This window comes from Phoca vitulina, unplaced genomic scaffold (assembly GCF_004348235.1).
Source record: "Phoca vitulina isolate PV1807 unplaced genomic scaffold, GSC_HSeal_1.0 scaffold81, whole genome shotgun sequence".
NCBI classification, from domain to species: domain Eukaryota; kingdom Metazoa; phylum Chordata; class Mammalia; order Carnivora; family Phocidae; genus Phoca; species Phoca vitulina.
Window position 1 is genome coordinate 2,699,867 of NW_022589784.1, and position 15,292 is coordinate 2,715,158.

The 15,292-nt window shown below is 59.5% G+C and overlaps 3 protein-coding genes across 5 annotated transcripts; 1 reads left to right on the forward strand and 2 right to left on the reverse strand.

Moving 5' to 3' along the window:
- Positions 1-48: 48 nt before the first annotated feature.
- On the reverse strand, positions 49-7,453 carry APBA3 (amyloid beta precursor protein binding family A member 3). 2 transcript variants are annotated; one of them, XM_032394906.1, is made up of 11 exons: positions 7,324-7,453; positions 6,075-6,677; positions 5,947-5,986; positions 2,585-2,730; positions 2,350-2,436; positions 2,099-2,260; positions 1,493-1,672; positions 1,200-1,412; positions 488-607; positions 251-391; positions 49-161 (listed from the first exon to the last, which is right to left on the reverse strand). In XM_032394906.1, the coding sequence occupies exons 2-11, from the start codon at positions 6,648-6,650 to the stop codon at positions 90-92; spliced, it is 1,737 nt and encodes a 578-aa protein (XP_032250797.1). In that variant the 5' UTR covers positions 6,651-6,677; positions 7,324-7,453; the 3' UTR covers positions 49-89. The 2 variants fall into 2 exon arrangements, with proteins under 2 accessions (XP_032250797.1, XP_032250798.1); XM_032394907.1 differs by lacking the exons at positions 2,350-2,436; positions 2,585-2,730; positions 5,947-5,986.
- Positions 7,454-8,234: 781 nt separating this feature from the next.
- MRPL54 (mitochondrial ribosomal protein L54) lies at positions 8,235-11,413 on the forward strand. The gene is made up of 3 exons (XM_032394621.1): positions 8,235-8,381; positions 9,046-9,211; positions 9,859-11,413. The coding sequence occupies exons 1-3, from the start codon at positions 8,264-8,266 to the stop codon at positions 9,989-9,991; spliced, it is 417 nt and encodes a 138-aa protein (XP_032250512.1). The 5' UTR covers positions 8,235-8,263; the 3' UTR covers positions 9,992-11,413.
- A 154-nt stretch (positions 11,414-11,567) lies between these two features.
- On the reverse strand, positions 11,568-14,110 carry RAX2 (retina and anterior neural fold homeobox 2). 2 transcript variants are annotated; one of them, XM_032394788.1, is made up of 3 exons: positions 13,985-14,110; positions 13,315-13,549; positions 11,568-12,584 (listed from the first exon to the last, which is right to left on the reverse strand). In XM_032394788.1, the coding sequence occupies exons 2-3, from the start codon at positions 13,528-13,530 to the stop codon at positions 12,246-12,248; spliced, it is 555 nt and encodes a 184-aa protein (XP_032250679.1). In that variant the 5' UTR covers positions 13,531-13,549; positions 13,985-14,110; the 3' UTR covers positions 11,568-12,245. The 2 variants fall into 2 exon arrangements, with proteins under 2 accessions (XP_032250679.1, XP_032250678.1); XM_032394787.1 differs by lacking the exon at positions 13,985-14,110 and having other exon boundaries at positions 13,315-13,946.
- Between the last annotated feature and the right edge of the window lie 1,182 nt (positions 14,111-15,292).

Sequence of the window (15,292 nt, forward strand, 5' to 3'; positions counted from 1 at the left end):
GAAGCCCTGGAGGCCCCGCAGACGGGCTCCCAGGGCTGCTGGGCTAAGGCACAGCAGAGGGAGGGAGGGAGGGGGGCGCTGGTGGCTGGTCACAGGTACACGGGCTGCTCCTGGCCGGTGAGCAGGCGGTAGGTGGCGGCCGGCATCATTTTGATGTGGACCTGGGGGGCCAGAGAGAAGGCCGGCGGCTCGGGCCGGGCCCGCACTGGCAGGAGGGCCCCCGCCCCCGCCCCGCCCGCTGCCCACACACCTCCGTGTGGGCCTCGGTGAGCAGCTCGATGATGCGGGCGTGCGGCGTGGCCACCACGCTGTGCCCGTTGATCTCGATGATGCGGTGCCCCACACGCACGCCCCCGCGCTCTGCGATGCCGCCCCGGAGGAGACTGCAGATCTGGAGGGGACAGGGAGGGGCCGCGGCTGCTCAGGCGGCCGTGCTCGGGGCCACCAGTCCCACCCCCCCCACCCCGTCCTGGGGCTGGGGTCTCACGATGCCATCCTCCACGCAGAAGCCTAGCTGTTCACGGGCGTGGGGCCGGCGGATGATGGCTGTGGTGACCGGCGGGCAGTGGATGATGCTGAGGGTCACCAAGGTCTGTGACTTCACCTCCTGTGCAGGACACGGGCTGTTGGCCTAGCGGGGCCTCTCGGTACACTGCAGCCCCCTGGGGCCTCAGTTTACCCACTCGTGAAATGGAGCTTCAGAGTTAAGGCTCTAGATTCTAGAAGACCCCTTGAGAAGCAGTTAAGAACACAGACTCGAGCTGGGCGGCCTCGGGTCGGAGCGGTGACCTCTCCCCTCCTTATCTGTGGCCTCAATTTCCCTGTCGAGAGCACATTTCTAGCAGCGTCTGCCACGCTCAAACGTAACATGCTGCGTGGACCATGTCCGGCCTGCCCTTCTAACCTGGCCAGGTCCTTCCCTGCTCCGGGCCTCAGTTTCCCCAGCCGGCAACAAGGGTCAAGACTCAAGAACACACTGGCTGCCTCGGGGCAGAGAGGAAGGCTCCCGACCCTGCAGCTAGACCGCCTGGGTTCAAATCCTGCCCTCACCCCATCAAGGCCCCCCCCGGACCAGTAGCGTCCCCTCTCCAAGGCTCCGTCTCCTTGTGCACACCGGCGCGGGTAGGACTTCATGCTCTACCTTGCGCCTTCTGGACCGCGCCAGGGAAGGGCACCCGGCTACCCTGCAGGGGACTCACGCGGACGGCGGCCTGGCAGGCGGCCAGGGGCAGCCCCACCAGGCTGGTCCCATTGATGGCAGTGAGGCGGTCCCCGATGCTGAGGGCCCCCGAGCGCTCGGCGGGACCCCCATGCAGCAGGTTGGCGATGACAGCCGTGGGCAGCAGAGAGCCCCAGCCCGACTCCACCAGGGCCACGCCCAGGCCCTCGCCCCGGCGCTTCTCGATGCACACCTGGGAGGGGGACACGGGGTGGGGGGCATGAGGGCTGCTCTGTTCGGGGGCTGGCGGGGGCCACCAGCCTGCTTGCTCACCTCCCTGCAGTTCTCGCTGTTGGAGAAGTGGTCAAGGTCCCCATTGTGGAGGTGGCCGGGGCCCGCGGCGCCCTGGCTCTGCTGGGCGCCCACCTGGTTGGGGTCGACGCCGCTTTCCCGAAGGAACTGGCTGTAGGCCACAGTGAAGGCCTGGCCGATGGCCTGAGCGATGAGCTGGGCCTGCAGGCCGATGGGCAGCATCTCTCGGGAGGGTGTCCCACCCACCTCCTTCAGGTCCCCCAAACCCTCCGGCGTCCTCAGAGCCAAGCCCTCCCACCCCCACGGGGCACAGGATTCCCAGGAGACAGCGCGATGCCCTGTGGCTTCAGGGACTGTGGAAACCAGCCCCTGTCTTGGGGAATCTATGGGGGGCGAGGGGAGGGGAGGGAGACAGGCCCAGAGGGGGGAGGTTCAGGGGTCGGCCGCCAGTCTCCAAGGCTTATGGGAAGGACCAGGGGCTTCGGGGGTGGGAAGGGAGACAGCGGCCCGCGCCGATGACCAATGGAAGGATGCTGCAGTGACAGTGTGGCCAGGTGGGCTCTGGAAGAGGGTGGGGCCGGCCCGAGTCCCCCTCTCCCCCAGGACGCCCAGAGCGGGGCTGCTCACGTCCTCGGAGTGGAAGACGTGGCAGAGCATTTTGTAGAGCCTATGGCTGTGGGCCTGGGATGCCGGCCGCCGCGCCAGCCGCCGCCTGGCCATGAGCACCAGCACGCTGCCGATGTCAGCAATGTAGGAGATGGTCTGCAGGGCGTGGTCCATCATGGCCTCCTGGAGCAGGGGGGAGACCAGGCCTGGGGCGGGCTGTGCGGGCGCTTGGCGGGGCCCCCACACCCCGGAGGCCGGGCCCGGCCCCGTACCTGGGAGTCGGCCGTCAGAACCTTGACCCTCTTGGTGGACACAAAGAGGTCCACTTCCGTCATGGGCTGGGTCTCCCCATCAGGGGCCTGTGGGGGTGGGTGGGAGGTGGAGGCCCACGAAGACCCAGCCTCTGCCGCGCTGGGCTCCAGGGGCCTTGGAGGACCTGGCCGGCAGCCCACCCACCCACCCGCCCACTGGCCCCAGGGAACCCCACCTGCCCAGCCCTGGCTTCACCTTGACACGGTCCATTGCCTCCCGGGCCTGGGCCATGCGTGTGCTGGGGGGTGGGTTCCGCTCGGACACCAGCTGGGTGGAGCCCAAGTATTTGGCCCCAAATATGACACCGTCTAGGAGGTCTTCATGGTCACAGGGACCAGGTACTAAAGGCAACAGTGGAGGAGGGTCAGCCCCTGTGAGCCCTGAGCCACGCATGTCCAACCCCACGGGCTCTGCTGGGTCTTGGCTCCCTCAGTGGTCTGGAAGCACAGCGTTCTACCCCATGGCTTAGCACTCTTGAGCCACACACATCCGCCCACTGTTCCAGAACCATCCCATTAGCAGGAGCCACAGATATCCACAGCCTCTTGTTGGTCTAGAGCCAGCTGAACTCTGCCCACGGCTCAAGGACTCCAGGGCAGAGGACCCAGTGTCAGGAGCCCTCTGAGAGTCTAGAACCACGGCAGGATCCAAAAACCGCTCTAGCCTTCAGGCACCTCCACCTTGTGTTTCTAGAATTCTGTCATCAGGCTAGAACCAGGCAGTCCCATTTCTAAAACCAGCAACATTATAAAACCATAGTCACCTGTACTCAATGGTTCTGGAATCCCCCGAATCAATCTGAAGCCATTTAGCTTTGCCCACTGTTCTAGATTTCTCCCTTGTCAGCCCAGGACTGGAGACGACTCTACTCCATAGTTGTAGAACTGCCCAGTCAGAGTAGGAAGAGACAACGTCCCACGTGTCTAAAACTCACACCGTCCAGAACCCCAAATGGCTTCCATTTGTGGTTCTAGAGCTCCCTGACAGCTCTCAAACCACAGAATTCTGCAGGGGTTCTAGAAATCAGCACCCCTCCAGAACCACATTTTCCGACTCCGTGATTCTGTAACTTCTTAATCATGATGGCATTGGGTAGCTCTTCCTATGGTTCTAGAACATCCTCAAATAGTCGGGACACCTCAGCTGTCCCCAGTGAGTCTAAGAATGATCTGCGTAGTCCAGAAATGGACTACTCTGCACATAGTTCTAGAATTCCACCAACCTAGCCCAGAACCACACAGAACTCTGCCGTCGAGCTCCGTAATTCCCTGAGCAATCTAGAACCAGCCAGTTCTCCCAGAATGTCCTAACCAGGAGTGGTTGCTTTTTTGGGTTAGAACTGCAGGCGCAGGCCCCAGCTCTGGATGATTCGAAATAAATTTAAACTACAGCTTGTTCTGCCCATTATCTTTTGTGACCTAAGATTCTGGAACAACAGAACTCCACTCTGGGGTTCTAGAACCACACCATCCAATATGCTAGCAGCCAGGCACGTGTGGGGATTGGGCACCTGAAATGTGGCACCTGAAAATGCACACTGGATTTTAAAAATTTAGTATGAAAAAAAGGTAAAATAATTATAAGATATTGATTATATGTGGAAACGACACCTTAAATAGATTGAGTTAATTAAAATGTTATTACTTTTTCCTGTTTTTTTTTTTTTAAGTTTTTGTTTTTTAAGTAATCTCTACACCCAAAGTGGGGCTCGAAATCATGACCCCGAGATCAAGAGTCGCACGTCCTCTGACCGAGCCAGTCAGGCACCCCTATGTTTATTTTTTAAAGCAGATAACTAGGAAATTAAAAGTTACACACAGGGGTGCCTGGCTGGCTCAGCTGTTTGAACATCTGAGTCTTGATTTCAGCTCAAGTCATGATCTCAGGGTTGTGGGATCGAGCCCTGTGTCGAGCTCCACGCTCAGCAGGGAGGCTGCTTAGGATTTTCTTTTTTTCTTTTTTAAGATTCTGTGTATTTGAGAGAGAGAGTGAGCACAAGCAGGGGGAGCGACAGAGGGGGAGGGAGAAGCAGGGAGCCCAACGTGGGGCTCGATCCCAGGACCTTGAGATCATGACCTGAGCCAAGGGCAGATGCTTAACAAACTGAGCCACCCCGGCACCCCTGCTTGGGATTTTTCTCTCTCCCTCTGCCTCTGCCCCTCCCCCTGCTAGCATGCACGCACTCTCTCTCTTTCAAAATAAATAAAATCTTTTTTTTAAAAAGTTACACATCACTCACATTATGATTCTATTGTATAACACGACTCTAGAACTTTTTGATTACTCTGGAATCAGACAGCCCTGTCCACAGTGCTAGAATACCCCCTGAGCTAGAATCGTAGAAAGCTCTATTCACCCCATGATTACGAAACCCCCAGTCTAGACAGCTCTGTTCACCATTCTCGAACATTATCAGCCCAGGTTCTTTTAATCTAGAACCAAGGCGGGGTGCCTGGGTGGCTCAGTTGGTTAAGCGACTGCCTTCGGCTCAGGTCATGATCCTGGAGACCCAGGATCGAGTCCCGCATCGGGCTCCCTGCTCGGCGGGGAGTCTGCTTCTCCCTCTGACCCTCCTCCCTCTCATGCTCTCTGTCTCTCATTCTCTCTCTCGCAAATAAATAAAATCTTAAAAAAAAAAAAAAAAATCTAGAACCAAGGCCAAATTCTGGAACTCCCAAGGTGAGTCATGGCTCCACCCATGATTCCAGCACCTTCTTGGAACTGTAAGTCCAAACCAGCTTCACTTTCCCACAACCATAAAACTTGCTCTTTGACTTACAGCCTCAGGTAGTTTGGGGGGAAATCCTAGAACATTCTAGGTGCCCAGAACTGGTTCTTTCCATGCTTTCAGGGCAGAAATTGAGAAACTTTTTTTTTTTTTAAAGCAGGCTCCACACCCAGCCTGGAGCCCAACGTGGGGCTTGAACTCACAGCCCTGAGATCACCTGAGCTGAGCTCAAGAGTTGGACACTTAAGTGACTGAGCCATCCAGGCATCCCAAGATTGACAAACTTTTTATGCAGGGGGCCCAACAGTAAATACGTTTGTCTTTGTGGGCCAGATGGTCTGCGCTGCAACTACTCAACCTGGCCACTGTAACATGAAAACCACGGTAGGCAATACGTAAATGAATGGGCATGACGGTGTCTCAATAAAACTTTATTTGTGGACACTGAAATTTGAGTTGCACATTGTTTTCATGCATCAAGAAATACTATTCTGTTTTTTTCCAACCACTTAAAAACATAAAACCCACTGTTAGTTCACAAGACATGCCAGAACAGGCGGGTTGGATTTGATCGCAGATGGTAATTTGCCAAGCCCTGCTCTAGAACCGTGCTAAAATGCCACACATGCCCTTCCATCCCCTATTCATTCTAGAACATTCTCACCACTCCCTCTCCCCTCCCAGACCATCCGGAATCTACTCAACCAACCTCGGAGCCTCTCTAGAAACAACTCCTTACTGGCAAACTTGATGCCATTTTGGGAGAAGCCTGATTGGGGCGATTCTGAAATTGCTAAGTCCCTGGGGCCAGGGTGGGCAGGACACTCACCCTCCTGGAGGGCAGGGTATGGCACCAGGGTCTTGGGGCTCTGGAAGAAGACAGAAGAGGGGCAGGACTGAGTGCCCTGGCTTGGTTCCTGGCAGCAGAGGCAGCCTGGGGGGCGGGACAGGCTCTACCTGGTTACTGGCAGGCGGTTCTTCAGGAGCAACCAGAGGTACCGTCTCCAGCCACGGTTCCGGGGAGCTGCTTGAGCTCCTGCTGCCGCCCTGCTCGGCAGAAGCTCCCTCCGCCCATTCCGGGGCACTGCTATCTCCATCTGGGTCCTCAGGGGGCTGCAGCGGGCGAGGGGCAGGGTCCGGAGGCTCCTTGGGACTAGACTGGGAAGGAGGGCATTCCTGGCAGTGCAAAAGGCTCAGCAGGTCGTCCCGGCCGGCCTCGGCAGACAAGAGCCCATGGGCATCAGCGACGTCCTGGGAGGCCAGGCCGTGGCCCGTGGCCACGTGCAAGGGGCAGGGAGGTCCATCCGGCGACAAGCCCACCAGATCACCAGGCAGAGCCTCAAACTGTTGCACCAGGTCCTCAACACTTGGCCCATCGAGTTCCATCTGACTCAGGCTGCCGGACCGTCCCGGCACCGGGTCCCACTGGCAGTTGGGGGAGAGGTCCTGGGAAGGTGAAATTGTGTCCCTGGGCTCCTCCAAGTCCATAGCTGGAGGGCCTGAGGGAGACTGGGAAGTTGTCAGGAATTCCATGCCCGGACCCCAGGCTCAGGCCAACATCTGAAAGAGAGATTCAAAGATAAGATTTCCTGACTGCCAACGTGGTGCCAAGCTCTAGGTGGGTGCTGTTCATGTAGAACACAGAATTTAATCCCCACCATACCCTGCAAGGAAGGGTCCGCTATGATCTCCAATTTATAGAAGAGGAAATCAAGATGCAGAATAGGCAGTTGTAAGACAGGGGCTTCACAGGCTCGGAACCCCGGAGTTCTCCCCTGTACCTGTCAGCCCAGGCCTCTCCCCACCCGTGGACCCTGTTCCCCCAGACTTGGTTCTTCCAAGTCTCCCCCCACCGCGTCGTGTAACCCAGGCTGGAGACACAGCCTGATTATACAGACCCGGGAGGTGCAGGTCCCCGAGACCTCGGACTCAGGACCTCAGCCTAAGGCTAGATCCAGGACCCCAGACTTAATACTAGAGCTCCAAGACGCCAGAGAGCAGAGCCTACTCTCAAAACTTCCAATGCCACGCTCAAGATCAACCCCGGACTCTGACCCGGACCTCAGCACCCAGCCTGAAGACGTAACTCCACCTAAAGCTAGGAGTTAAGACCCCGGTCCTCTCGCAGACCCCAGCCTCAAGACTTCAGACCCCCTTCTTCAGCCGCCAGCTCCAGACCCCGCTCTGCCCCCGCCGGGACACTCACTTTCCAAACCGAGGTGGCCTCAGGCCGCGAGGCCCCCCAGAACCCCACGCCCCCAGCCGGACAGTCCTCCACTGGCCGCGGCTCGCCGATTCCCGGCCGCGGCGCCGGCAGGTCTGTCCGCGCAGCTCTCGGACCCACTGGGCTTGCGCGCGTTTGCGGGGGCTTGCTGGGAAATGTAGTTCTCCCAGCTAGCCTCGCCGTGCGGGAGCGCTAGGTGTCGGAATCAAGGGTTCGAATCCCGGGCCTCAGTATACACAGAGTGGGAGTCCCGGATGGCCTCTGGACCTATTTCCTCAATTACAAATTGGGGTTAGTGATCACTGCCTGCCATCTACGGCTGTGGGCATGATTCCAATGGATGGCAGATGGGAAGAAATGGGACTGGGAAATATTAAAGTGAGAGGCGGTCTCTTTCGACTCGAGAGACACCGGAAGCAGCGCAGGGACCCTAATGTAGACGGACTTCCGGTTTCGCTCACAGTAGGGCGGAATGGCAAGTCCTGGCCTAACTTTCCATCCCTGAGTTTCGCTTCCGCAATTAAACTGGGGATAATAATAATACCTACCTCCTACTTGTGAGGACTAGACGAGATCGAGCTGGTTACGGATTTAGCAAAAGGGCTGGGATATAATGAGGCTATTAGGTATTACCGAATTACTTTTAGGCTTTCATTAATTGCTCATTGAATAGAATCAGGAATGCATAAGGCGTGATCTTAAAGTAAGTGATAACTGAAGAAGGGCAATAAGTAAATGAAATATCTCGAAAGTCCCCTCTTAACAGTAACAGGATATCTAAAAGTTTTAAAGAAGGCACCCTGAACGCCTAAGACTGGAATACTGCATTTCCCAGAAATCGCTAGGAGCCTACAACTCCCAAGCACCCCTTGGCCGCTGTCGTCTCCCAGAAAAGGGCACGTGCCGGCAGTCAGCATACGTCATGGCGGCCAGACGTCTGTTTGGGGCTACGTGGACCTGGACCGGCTGGCGGGCCCGGGAGCTCCCGGTCCCTGCCGAGCCTGGAAGACTCCTGGTACGGGGTTATGCCAAGAGACCGGGTGAGCTGGGTTAAGAGGGACCCAGAGGGGAGAGGTTTGGGACATTGGGGAGTTAGTAGTGCGCAGGCGCTGGCTTGGGAGGTGCTTCCTAGAATCAGTGCGCAAGCGCAAAGAGGCAGGCGCTGAGCTATGTGCGCAGGCGCAGTTTGAGGTACCCGGGCCGTGATTGGACTCACTGCGCAGGTGTGGGGTGTTTTTCTTGCGGTGGCCGGGGTGGGTGGGGGCGGGGGGGGAGGTTGTCCTGAGCTTGGGTCCCAGCCCTGGCTGGGCCTTTTAAAGGCACTGTGTGATCTTGAGCAAGTCGCCACCGGAACTTTGAGGACGCAGTGGGGCCCAGCTGAGGTTTAGCCACTGAAGCAAAGGCAAAATCACCCGGGTATAGCCTGTCCTGACCTCCTTTGTTGGAAGGAGGGAATTGACAAAATGTTGGGCCTTCAAGACGCATACCAGCCCTTTTTCCGAGAGAGAAACAGAATTGGAAAGCAATGACCTGGTCACTGTAAGCGTCAGTGTTTAATGCAGTATCCACGTCCCACTTAAAATCATCTTGGGTGCAGCAGACCGTCTAGTCAGGGGCCGGGGTCCACCTGGAGAAAGGGGTCAGAAGGGAAGGCCAGCCTCCCGAGGACGCAGCTGGCAGAAATGACTCTCTCCCACCCCCCAGTCATGAAGGGGGGCAAAGGCGGCAAAGGTGGCGTGGCCAGCGAGGCCCTGAAGGACCCAGACGTGTGCACAGACCCCGTCCGACTCACCACACATGCCATGGGCGTCAACATCTACAAGGAGGGCCAGGACGTGGTCCTGAAGCCAGACGCGGAGTACCCCGAGTGGTGAGTGAGCCAGGCTGGAGAGCCCCGAGAGCGCATGCCAGGGCAAGGTCTCAGATCTGAGGTTTCCGTAGGGCCTCCCTGGGGAGGGGAGGCGTGACTCAAGACCTGAGTGGGTGGAAGGAGCTTTAAAGGTAGAGGGAAGAGTCCGTGCAAAGGCCCTGGGGCAGGACTGCACCTGGTTTGTTAGCAGAACAGCAGGACGTGAAGGTGGAGAATAGAGGGAGATGGGGCAGGGAGGGGATGGATCTCGGCCTTTGCAGGGCCAGGGGGGATACAGGGAAGATTTTGCTCTTGGCCCCAGGACCAGTAGCAGGACATTGAAGCCATTGACCTGTGCTGATCCTTAAAGCTTAGGGAAGCTTCCGAAAGGTTGAGTGGGTGGGTGGGGAGGTGTTCCCGGCACAGACAATGGCCAGGAGGCAGCACAAGACTTGGTGTGTGCCCACCTCCAGTACCAGCGCCACTGGGATGGGGCAGCTTCTCCACAGCCAGGAACCCAGCTCGGGGTGGGAGGGCGTGCCCCGGGATCATGCCGCCACCATGTGGCTGGGGGGCCCAGCCTGCTGCCACCTCTGCCCACGGTGCCCGGGGTGGGGGACCTCTGGGGGTCTGCCCTGCCTCCCTGACTCCTGCCCACGCCACGGCAGGCTGTTCCAGGTGAACGTGGGCCCCCCCAGGAAGCTAGAGGAGCTGGACCCCGAGAGCCGGGAGTACTGGCGGCTGCTGCGAAAACATAACATCTGGCGTCATAACCGTCTGAGCAAGAACCGGAAGTTCTAGCGGGGAGGGGCCGATCACCTTCAGCCCCCGGGGGCCTCACCGGGCCCCGAAGGAGGACCCCCGCGGCACAGAACATCTTCTCCACCCAGCCCCCATGGGAGACTTTATTTTCCTGGAGAAAACAGGGCTTTCTGAGAACAGAGGAGACCCCTGACCTGGTGCCTGTTTGGTCCCCACGGCGAGGCTGGATCAGGGCCCTGGGGGACCGTCGCTGGCAGGCCCTGGCTGCTGTCTGGGTGGGCGGGCAGGGGGCTGCCTCAGGCACATGGCTCCAGGGGGAGGTTTTTCTAGACACACCATCTCGGTCACAAGGGACTCAAACCCGTTCCAAACTGTCCGACCATGAGAGAGAGACTGAAGCGTCCAGGGCGGGCTCTGCCTTCAGGTCGCTGGACTCGGGCTTCGGTATCCAGGTGACGGCTCTCTCTGGCTCTGGGTCCTTGTAGCCCCAGTGGGTAGTTCTCCTGGACAGGGGTGGCCCCAGGACTCCTGGCTGACACCCCCTACCCAGTTTAGCAAGCCCAGCCAGAGGGAAGGGACTTTCTTTTCCTTCCTTTACCAAGGTCATGTGTTCTCTGCATTGGCCAGTTGAGCCCCAGGACCTAGGCATACCCACTGTCCTCCTGTCACCCCACTAGTGCCCAGGGCTCAACCTCCCCCGTGCCCACCCCACCAGGAAATGCATCCGGGAGTCTTGCATTTGGCACCAGGAGCCTGACCCACAGCCTGAGTGAGAACCAGCTCCTAGCAGTCCTAGCTTCTGCCCTGCCTGGCTAGGGGAAGGATCGTGGGGCCCTGGGGTGAGGCCTGAGAGGGTATGCGGTTGCAGGGGGTGGAGTGGCGGGATGCGGGCAGCACCTGGGGGGCTGGACCAGGGGCCCTCCAGGCTCCTCTGTGCTGTCTGGTCTAGCGGGGTGGGTGGGGCTGGGGACTAATTCTGCCTCGTCCCAGGAAACTGAGAGCCCTCATCCTCTTAGGAGGACTCTGCCAATCGGATTACCTGCCCTCCCTGGTGGCCCGCCCAGAGCAGGTCCCAACCCTCCCATGGATCCCCGTGGCTCTCAGGGTAGAAACAAAGTTGTAATGGCCACAAGACCTGGCCAGACCTGCCTCCTGTCACCTCCCTGCTGGCACCTCGCTCACTCTGCTTCAGCCCCAGGGGCACCCGGTGGTTCCTCCCACACACGGCTGGTCCTGCCCCAGGGCCTTTGAACATGCCATTCCCTCTGCCTGGGTGGCTCTTCCCCTAGGTGTTCCCATGGCTCGCTCTTTCACCTCCTCCAGTCTCTGATGTCACCTCCAAGAGGCCCCCGAGCACCCTGTTAAACTGTAATCCTGCCACACACTCAGGATTGCCTCTTGTGGTTTTATTTTCTCTCAGCACTTATAACCAGCTGGTGTTTTATGTACGTATGTATTTATTTAATTGTGCTTCTTGTCTTTCTCCCACTGGAGTGGCGGCTCCATCAGGGCAGGGATTTTTGTCTGTTCACCATCATGTCCGCATTACATGATGGGTGGGTGGGTGGATGGATGGTGTGTGGGTGGGTGGGCAGGTGATTGACCCAGCTGCCACAAGGTAAAGAAGACATGGCCATGGGACTCGCGTATGAGATGCCAAGTGAACCGAGAAGAGCAGACCAGCTTGAACCCCAGTGGTGTGCACTGGTGTGAGGACTCAGAAGTGAGCCTATGGTCACTTCATGGACAGAACTCAGAGGCAGGGTGCTGGTCACTTGCAGCTTCTGCCCTTGAGCCCCTCCCCTCCTGTCCTGACCCACGCTGCCCTGTCCCATGGGGAGGTCCCCTGTCGTGCTGACGCTAGGCCAGCCCCAAGCCTGGTCACACCCTGTTCCTTGCCCTCGATGGCCTCCTTGTCCTCGAGTCCAGCTGAGTGGTCATCAAGGGGTAAAGCGATGGGCCCAGGACAGGCACATGGGAGCACACAGTGAAAGCAGGGAATTTCTCGGAGAGCAGGAGGCCCGAGAGCCGGGGCTCGGCTGTGAAGGACGAGGCGCGGGCGGGGGACCTGGGCACAGTCAGAGTGGCTTGTGATGGCAGCCTTACTCTTCCAGAGCCTCACCATCCGCCCCACGCCCGTCTGGCAGACAGGGAGGCCGAGGCCCCAGGCCAGGCCATCTCCTTCCTGAGACAGTACCAGTCTCCCTGCAGGGCAGGCTGAGGAGGTGGTTGAGGGGACCGGCATGGGTGGCCACGGACAGGCCGAGGTGAGAGGGCTAGCTGGGCCCCAGACTCAGGCCGGTGGCCAGGCCCTGTCCAGAGCCTGTGCATGCTCCTTGGCCAGCAGCCGCAGGGATGCCTCCTCCAGGGTGAAGCCCTCCGTGAAGGCCGGACCAAAGGCATGGGGCCCGAAGGATGCCTGCAGCCCGGGCCCCGGCCCCAGGAGGCGCGGGAGGCCTGGCACGGCCGGGGGCCCGGGGCCCAGCCAGGGCTCCAGGGGCAGTGGCATGGCTGGGGGGCGGGCAAACGGCAGTGCTGGGGCCTCGGGGAGCCTTGGGGCTGCCACAGCCCCGGAGCCTGACTCCAGACGCTCCTGGCGGCGCCACTTGGCCCGGCGGTTCTGGAACCACACCTGGAGGTAGTGAGAGGGGTGCTCCCGGTTCAGGGCCCGTGGGCAGGAGCCAGCCCACTCTTCCCCACCCCACTGTGTCCTTCAGGGCTCCCAGCTTTGCAGGGTTCTGCCTGCTGTCCAGCCTGACTCCCACCTGCTGCAGTGCCAACATAGTGTTACCTGCCTCGAGCGAAGGATCCCCCCAGGGCCCCCATCAAATCAGCCCCAAGTCTCCTGAAGCTAAGCTCTCCTCACCACTCTGCCCAGCCCCTCAGGCTCCGCGGCCTCTCTTGGCCCCGGGCGCCAGGTCTGAGCCGCTCGGCTCGGCAGTGGACGCCCTTCACGAGCTCTGTCTCGGCTGCGCTCTGCCTCTCCGCCCCCCCGCTTCGCACCGGCTGGAAACGCCTCCGGTGTAACCCCTCCACAGCTCAGCGCACACTCCTGGATGCTTAGAGATCACCTGTTCTCCTTTCTCTCTCTCTTTTTAAGATTTTATTTTTAATCTCTACACCCAACGTGAGGCTCGAACTCACAACCTTGAGGTCAAGAGTCGCACGCTCTACCTGCCGAGCCAGCCAGACGCCCCAACCCTTTCTGCTTTCTAACTGGAAAACTTCTACTCAAACACCAAGGTCCCAGTCCCACCTCCCCTCCCCTGGGAAGCCTTCCCAGCTTGGAGATCTGCTGCCTACACACCGGGAGGGTCCCGATCCGGCTCTGGCTCCCTCCCTGGGCTGTGGGGTGCCCTCACCTGCACGCGCACCTCGGGCAGGTGCACCTTGGCCGCTAGCTCCTCGCGGCTGTAAACGTCTGGGTAGTGGGAGGCCTCGAATGCCCTCTCCAGCTGGTGCAGCTGGTACGTGGTGAAGGTCGTGCGGTTCCTCCGGTGCTTCTTCTTGGGGGCCTCCTCGCCCGGGCCCGGCCCCCCACCCTCTGCCGCTGGCCCCTCACAGGGGCTCAGGAACATGGCTTCTCCGCACCCCCACCTGGCCGGGCGGCAGCAGGACAGAAGGAGGTGAGACAGCAGCAGGGACTGCCAGCTGGGAGGGCAGGGGAGCCCCCAGCCTCTGCCGGGCCTGGGGTGAGATGCGCCGGGGAGACACGCGCTGGGGCCTGCATTCATTCGGCCTCCCCGCCTCCCCGTCCACCAGGGATGCTCTCGCTCTCCGTGCGTCTCCTCTTCTCCCTGTGTGTCTGTCCCTCCACCTCTATTCCCACTTTCCTGCTCGAGCTCTCCCTGACGGCCTCCATCGACCTGCAGCTCAGCTTTGGGTTGTCTGTCCATCCACCTCTCTGTGTGCCTGGGACCCCCAGGAAGGCAGGAGGCTGGGACACTGCCCCCATAGTCCTCCATCCTGGGGGGCTCTCTGCACCCCCAACTCCCACTGGTGCCCGCCTGTGCCCACCTGCCCAGTACTCACCGCCCCCAGCAGCCCCTCGACAGCCCCAGTATCCACGCAGCTCCGGCCCCAGCGGGCCTAGCACCCCGTCTGCTGCTGGCCTGGCCCTGCCAGAACCAAGCGGGGAGCGGGTTGGGGTCTGGTGAGGGGAAGATTAGAGCGAGGTGATTAATTGAGGTGGCCCCTCCCGCCCGGGCGCTGGCTGCAGAGGGCGGGCATGGGGGAGGACGGCTGGGGCTCCAGACGGGTGTGACTATCGGCCTGGGTCCACCTCCCCTCGCAGTAGGACACCAACAAGGGCCTCCCCCTCTCTGGGCCTCAGTTTCCCTAGCTGTAGAAGGGTGACACCAGGGCTTACCTGATGGGGCTCTCATGGGGCAAGGAGGGGATGAAAGTAGAGAGCATTCACAGTGACTGGCATACAGTAGGTGCTCAATGAATGTCCGCTGCTACTGTTTTTATCAGCTGGGGCCAGAAAAAGATCCTCTTAAACACACCGGTGGTGACAGGGGTGGGGGAAGCCGAGGTCCTGACAGGTGAAGGCAGTTCCAGTCGGCTCCCCCAGACACTGAGCTGACCAGGGAGTAGGGGGCATTTTCGCTGGGTTTTGAGGAATGGATAGAAGTTCACTCCTCATTCATTCAATGAATGTTATTGAGCACTTACTGTATACCAGGTTCTGTTCACAGCAGTGAACAAAACAGACACAAATCTTGGAGCTGACATGCTAGGAGGGGAGATAGACAACCAGCAAATAAGACATAGAGGGTGTCAGGTGGTCATAAGGCTAGTGAGAAAACTCAAGCAGGGGGGGACGGGGTGGGGGGGACAGAGGGTAGGTTGTTCTTTTAGAGAAAGTCTTCAGAATGGGGGATGGAGTGCAAGGCTAAGATTCTGGACACAACTACGTATGAAGGGGAGGGTACTCGGGAATCATGGGAGGTTGTGGAGCGGGGGAGGGACACGGTCAGATGGCATTTTGGAGGAATATCTATTGTGGGCAAGATGGGAGGCTGGGAGGAGGCTAGAGGCCTGATCAGGGCAAGGGCTGTGGGATGGACGTGGGGGGAGAGGGGGACAGAGGAACAATCCTCGGGGAGAAAGTTTGGGGAAGAGTGAGGAACTGGCGATACCCAGGCCCCCGTTTTGGGGACAGGTGGATGACAAGATTGTCCCAGAGGCAGTGGCCCAAGAGCCACAGCAGGTTCCAGGGGAAGCCCCTGAGGCTGGTTTGCCCACCCCTGCCCCCACCCAAAGAGCCTGGGGCCCAAGAGGAGGGGAGTGTGGGGGTGGGGGGGCAAGGTGAGGCCAAGAAAATGTCTGATGGAT

Coding starts and splice junctions, on each gene's coding strand:
- MRPL54 (XM_032394621.1), top strand. CDS start 8,264: ATGGCGGCCAGACGTCTGTTTGGGGCTACGTGGACCTGGACCGGCTGG. Junction 8,382..9,045: donor GGGTTATGCCAAGAGACCGG/GTGAGCTGGGTT, acceptor CCCACCCCCCAG/TCATGAAGGGGGGCAAAGGC. Junction 9,212..9,858: donor GACGCGGAGTACCCCGAGTG/GTGAGTGAGCCA, acceptor ACGCCACGGCAG/GCTGTTCCAGGTGAACGTGG.
- RAX2 (XM_032394787.1), bottom strand. CDS start 13,917: ATGGAGGACTATGGGGGCAGTGTCCCAGCCTCCTGCCTTCCTGGGGGT. Junction 12,585..13,314: donor TGCCCGAGGTGCGCGTGCAG/GTGAGGGCACCC, acceptor CACTACCTCCAG/GTGTGGTTCCAGAACCGCCG.
- APBA3 (XM_032394906.1), bottom strand. CDS start 6,650: ATGGAATTCCTGACAACTTCCCAGTCTCCCTCAGGCCCTCCAGCTATG. Junction 608..1,199: donor CCTGCCAGGCCGCCGTCCGC/GTGAGTCCCCTG, acceptor TGTCCTGCACAG/GAGGTGAAGTCACAGACCTT. Junction 162..250: donor TCACCGAGGCCCACACGGAG/GTGTGTGGGCAG, acceptor CTGGCCCCCCAG/GTCCACATCAAAATGATGCC.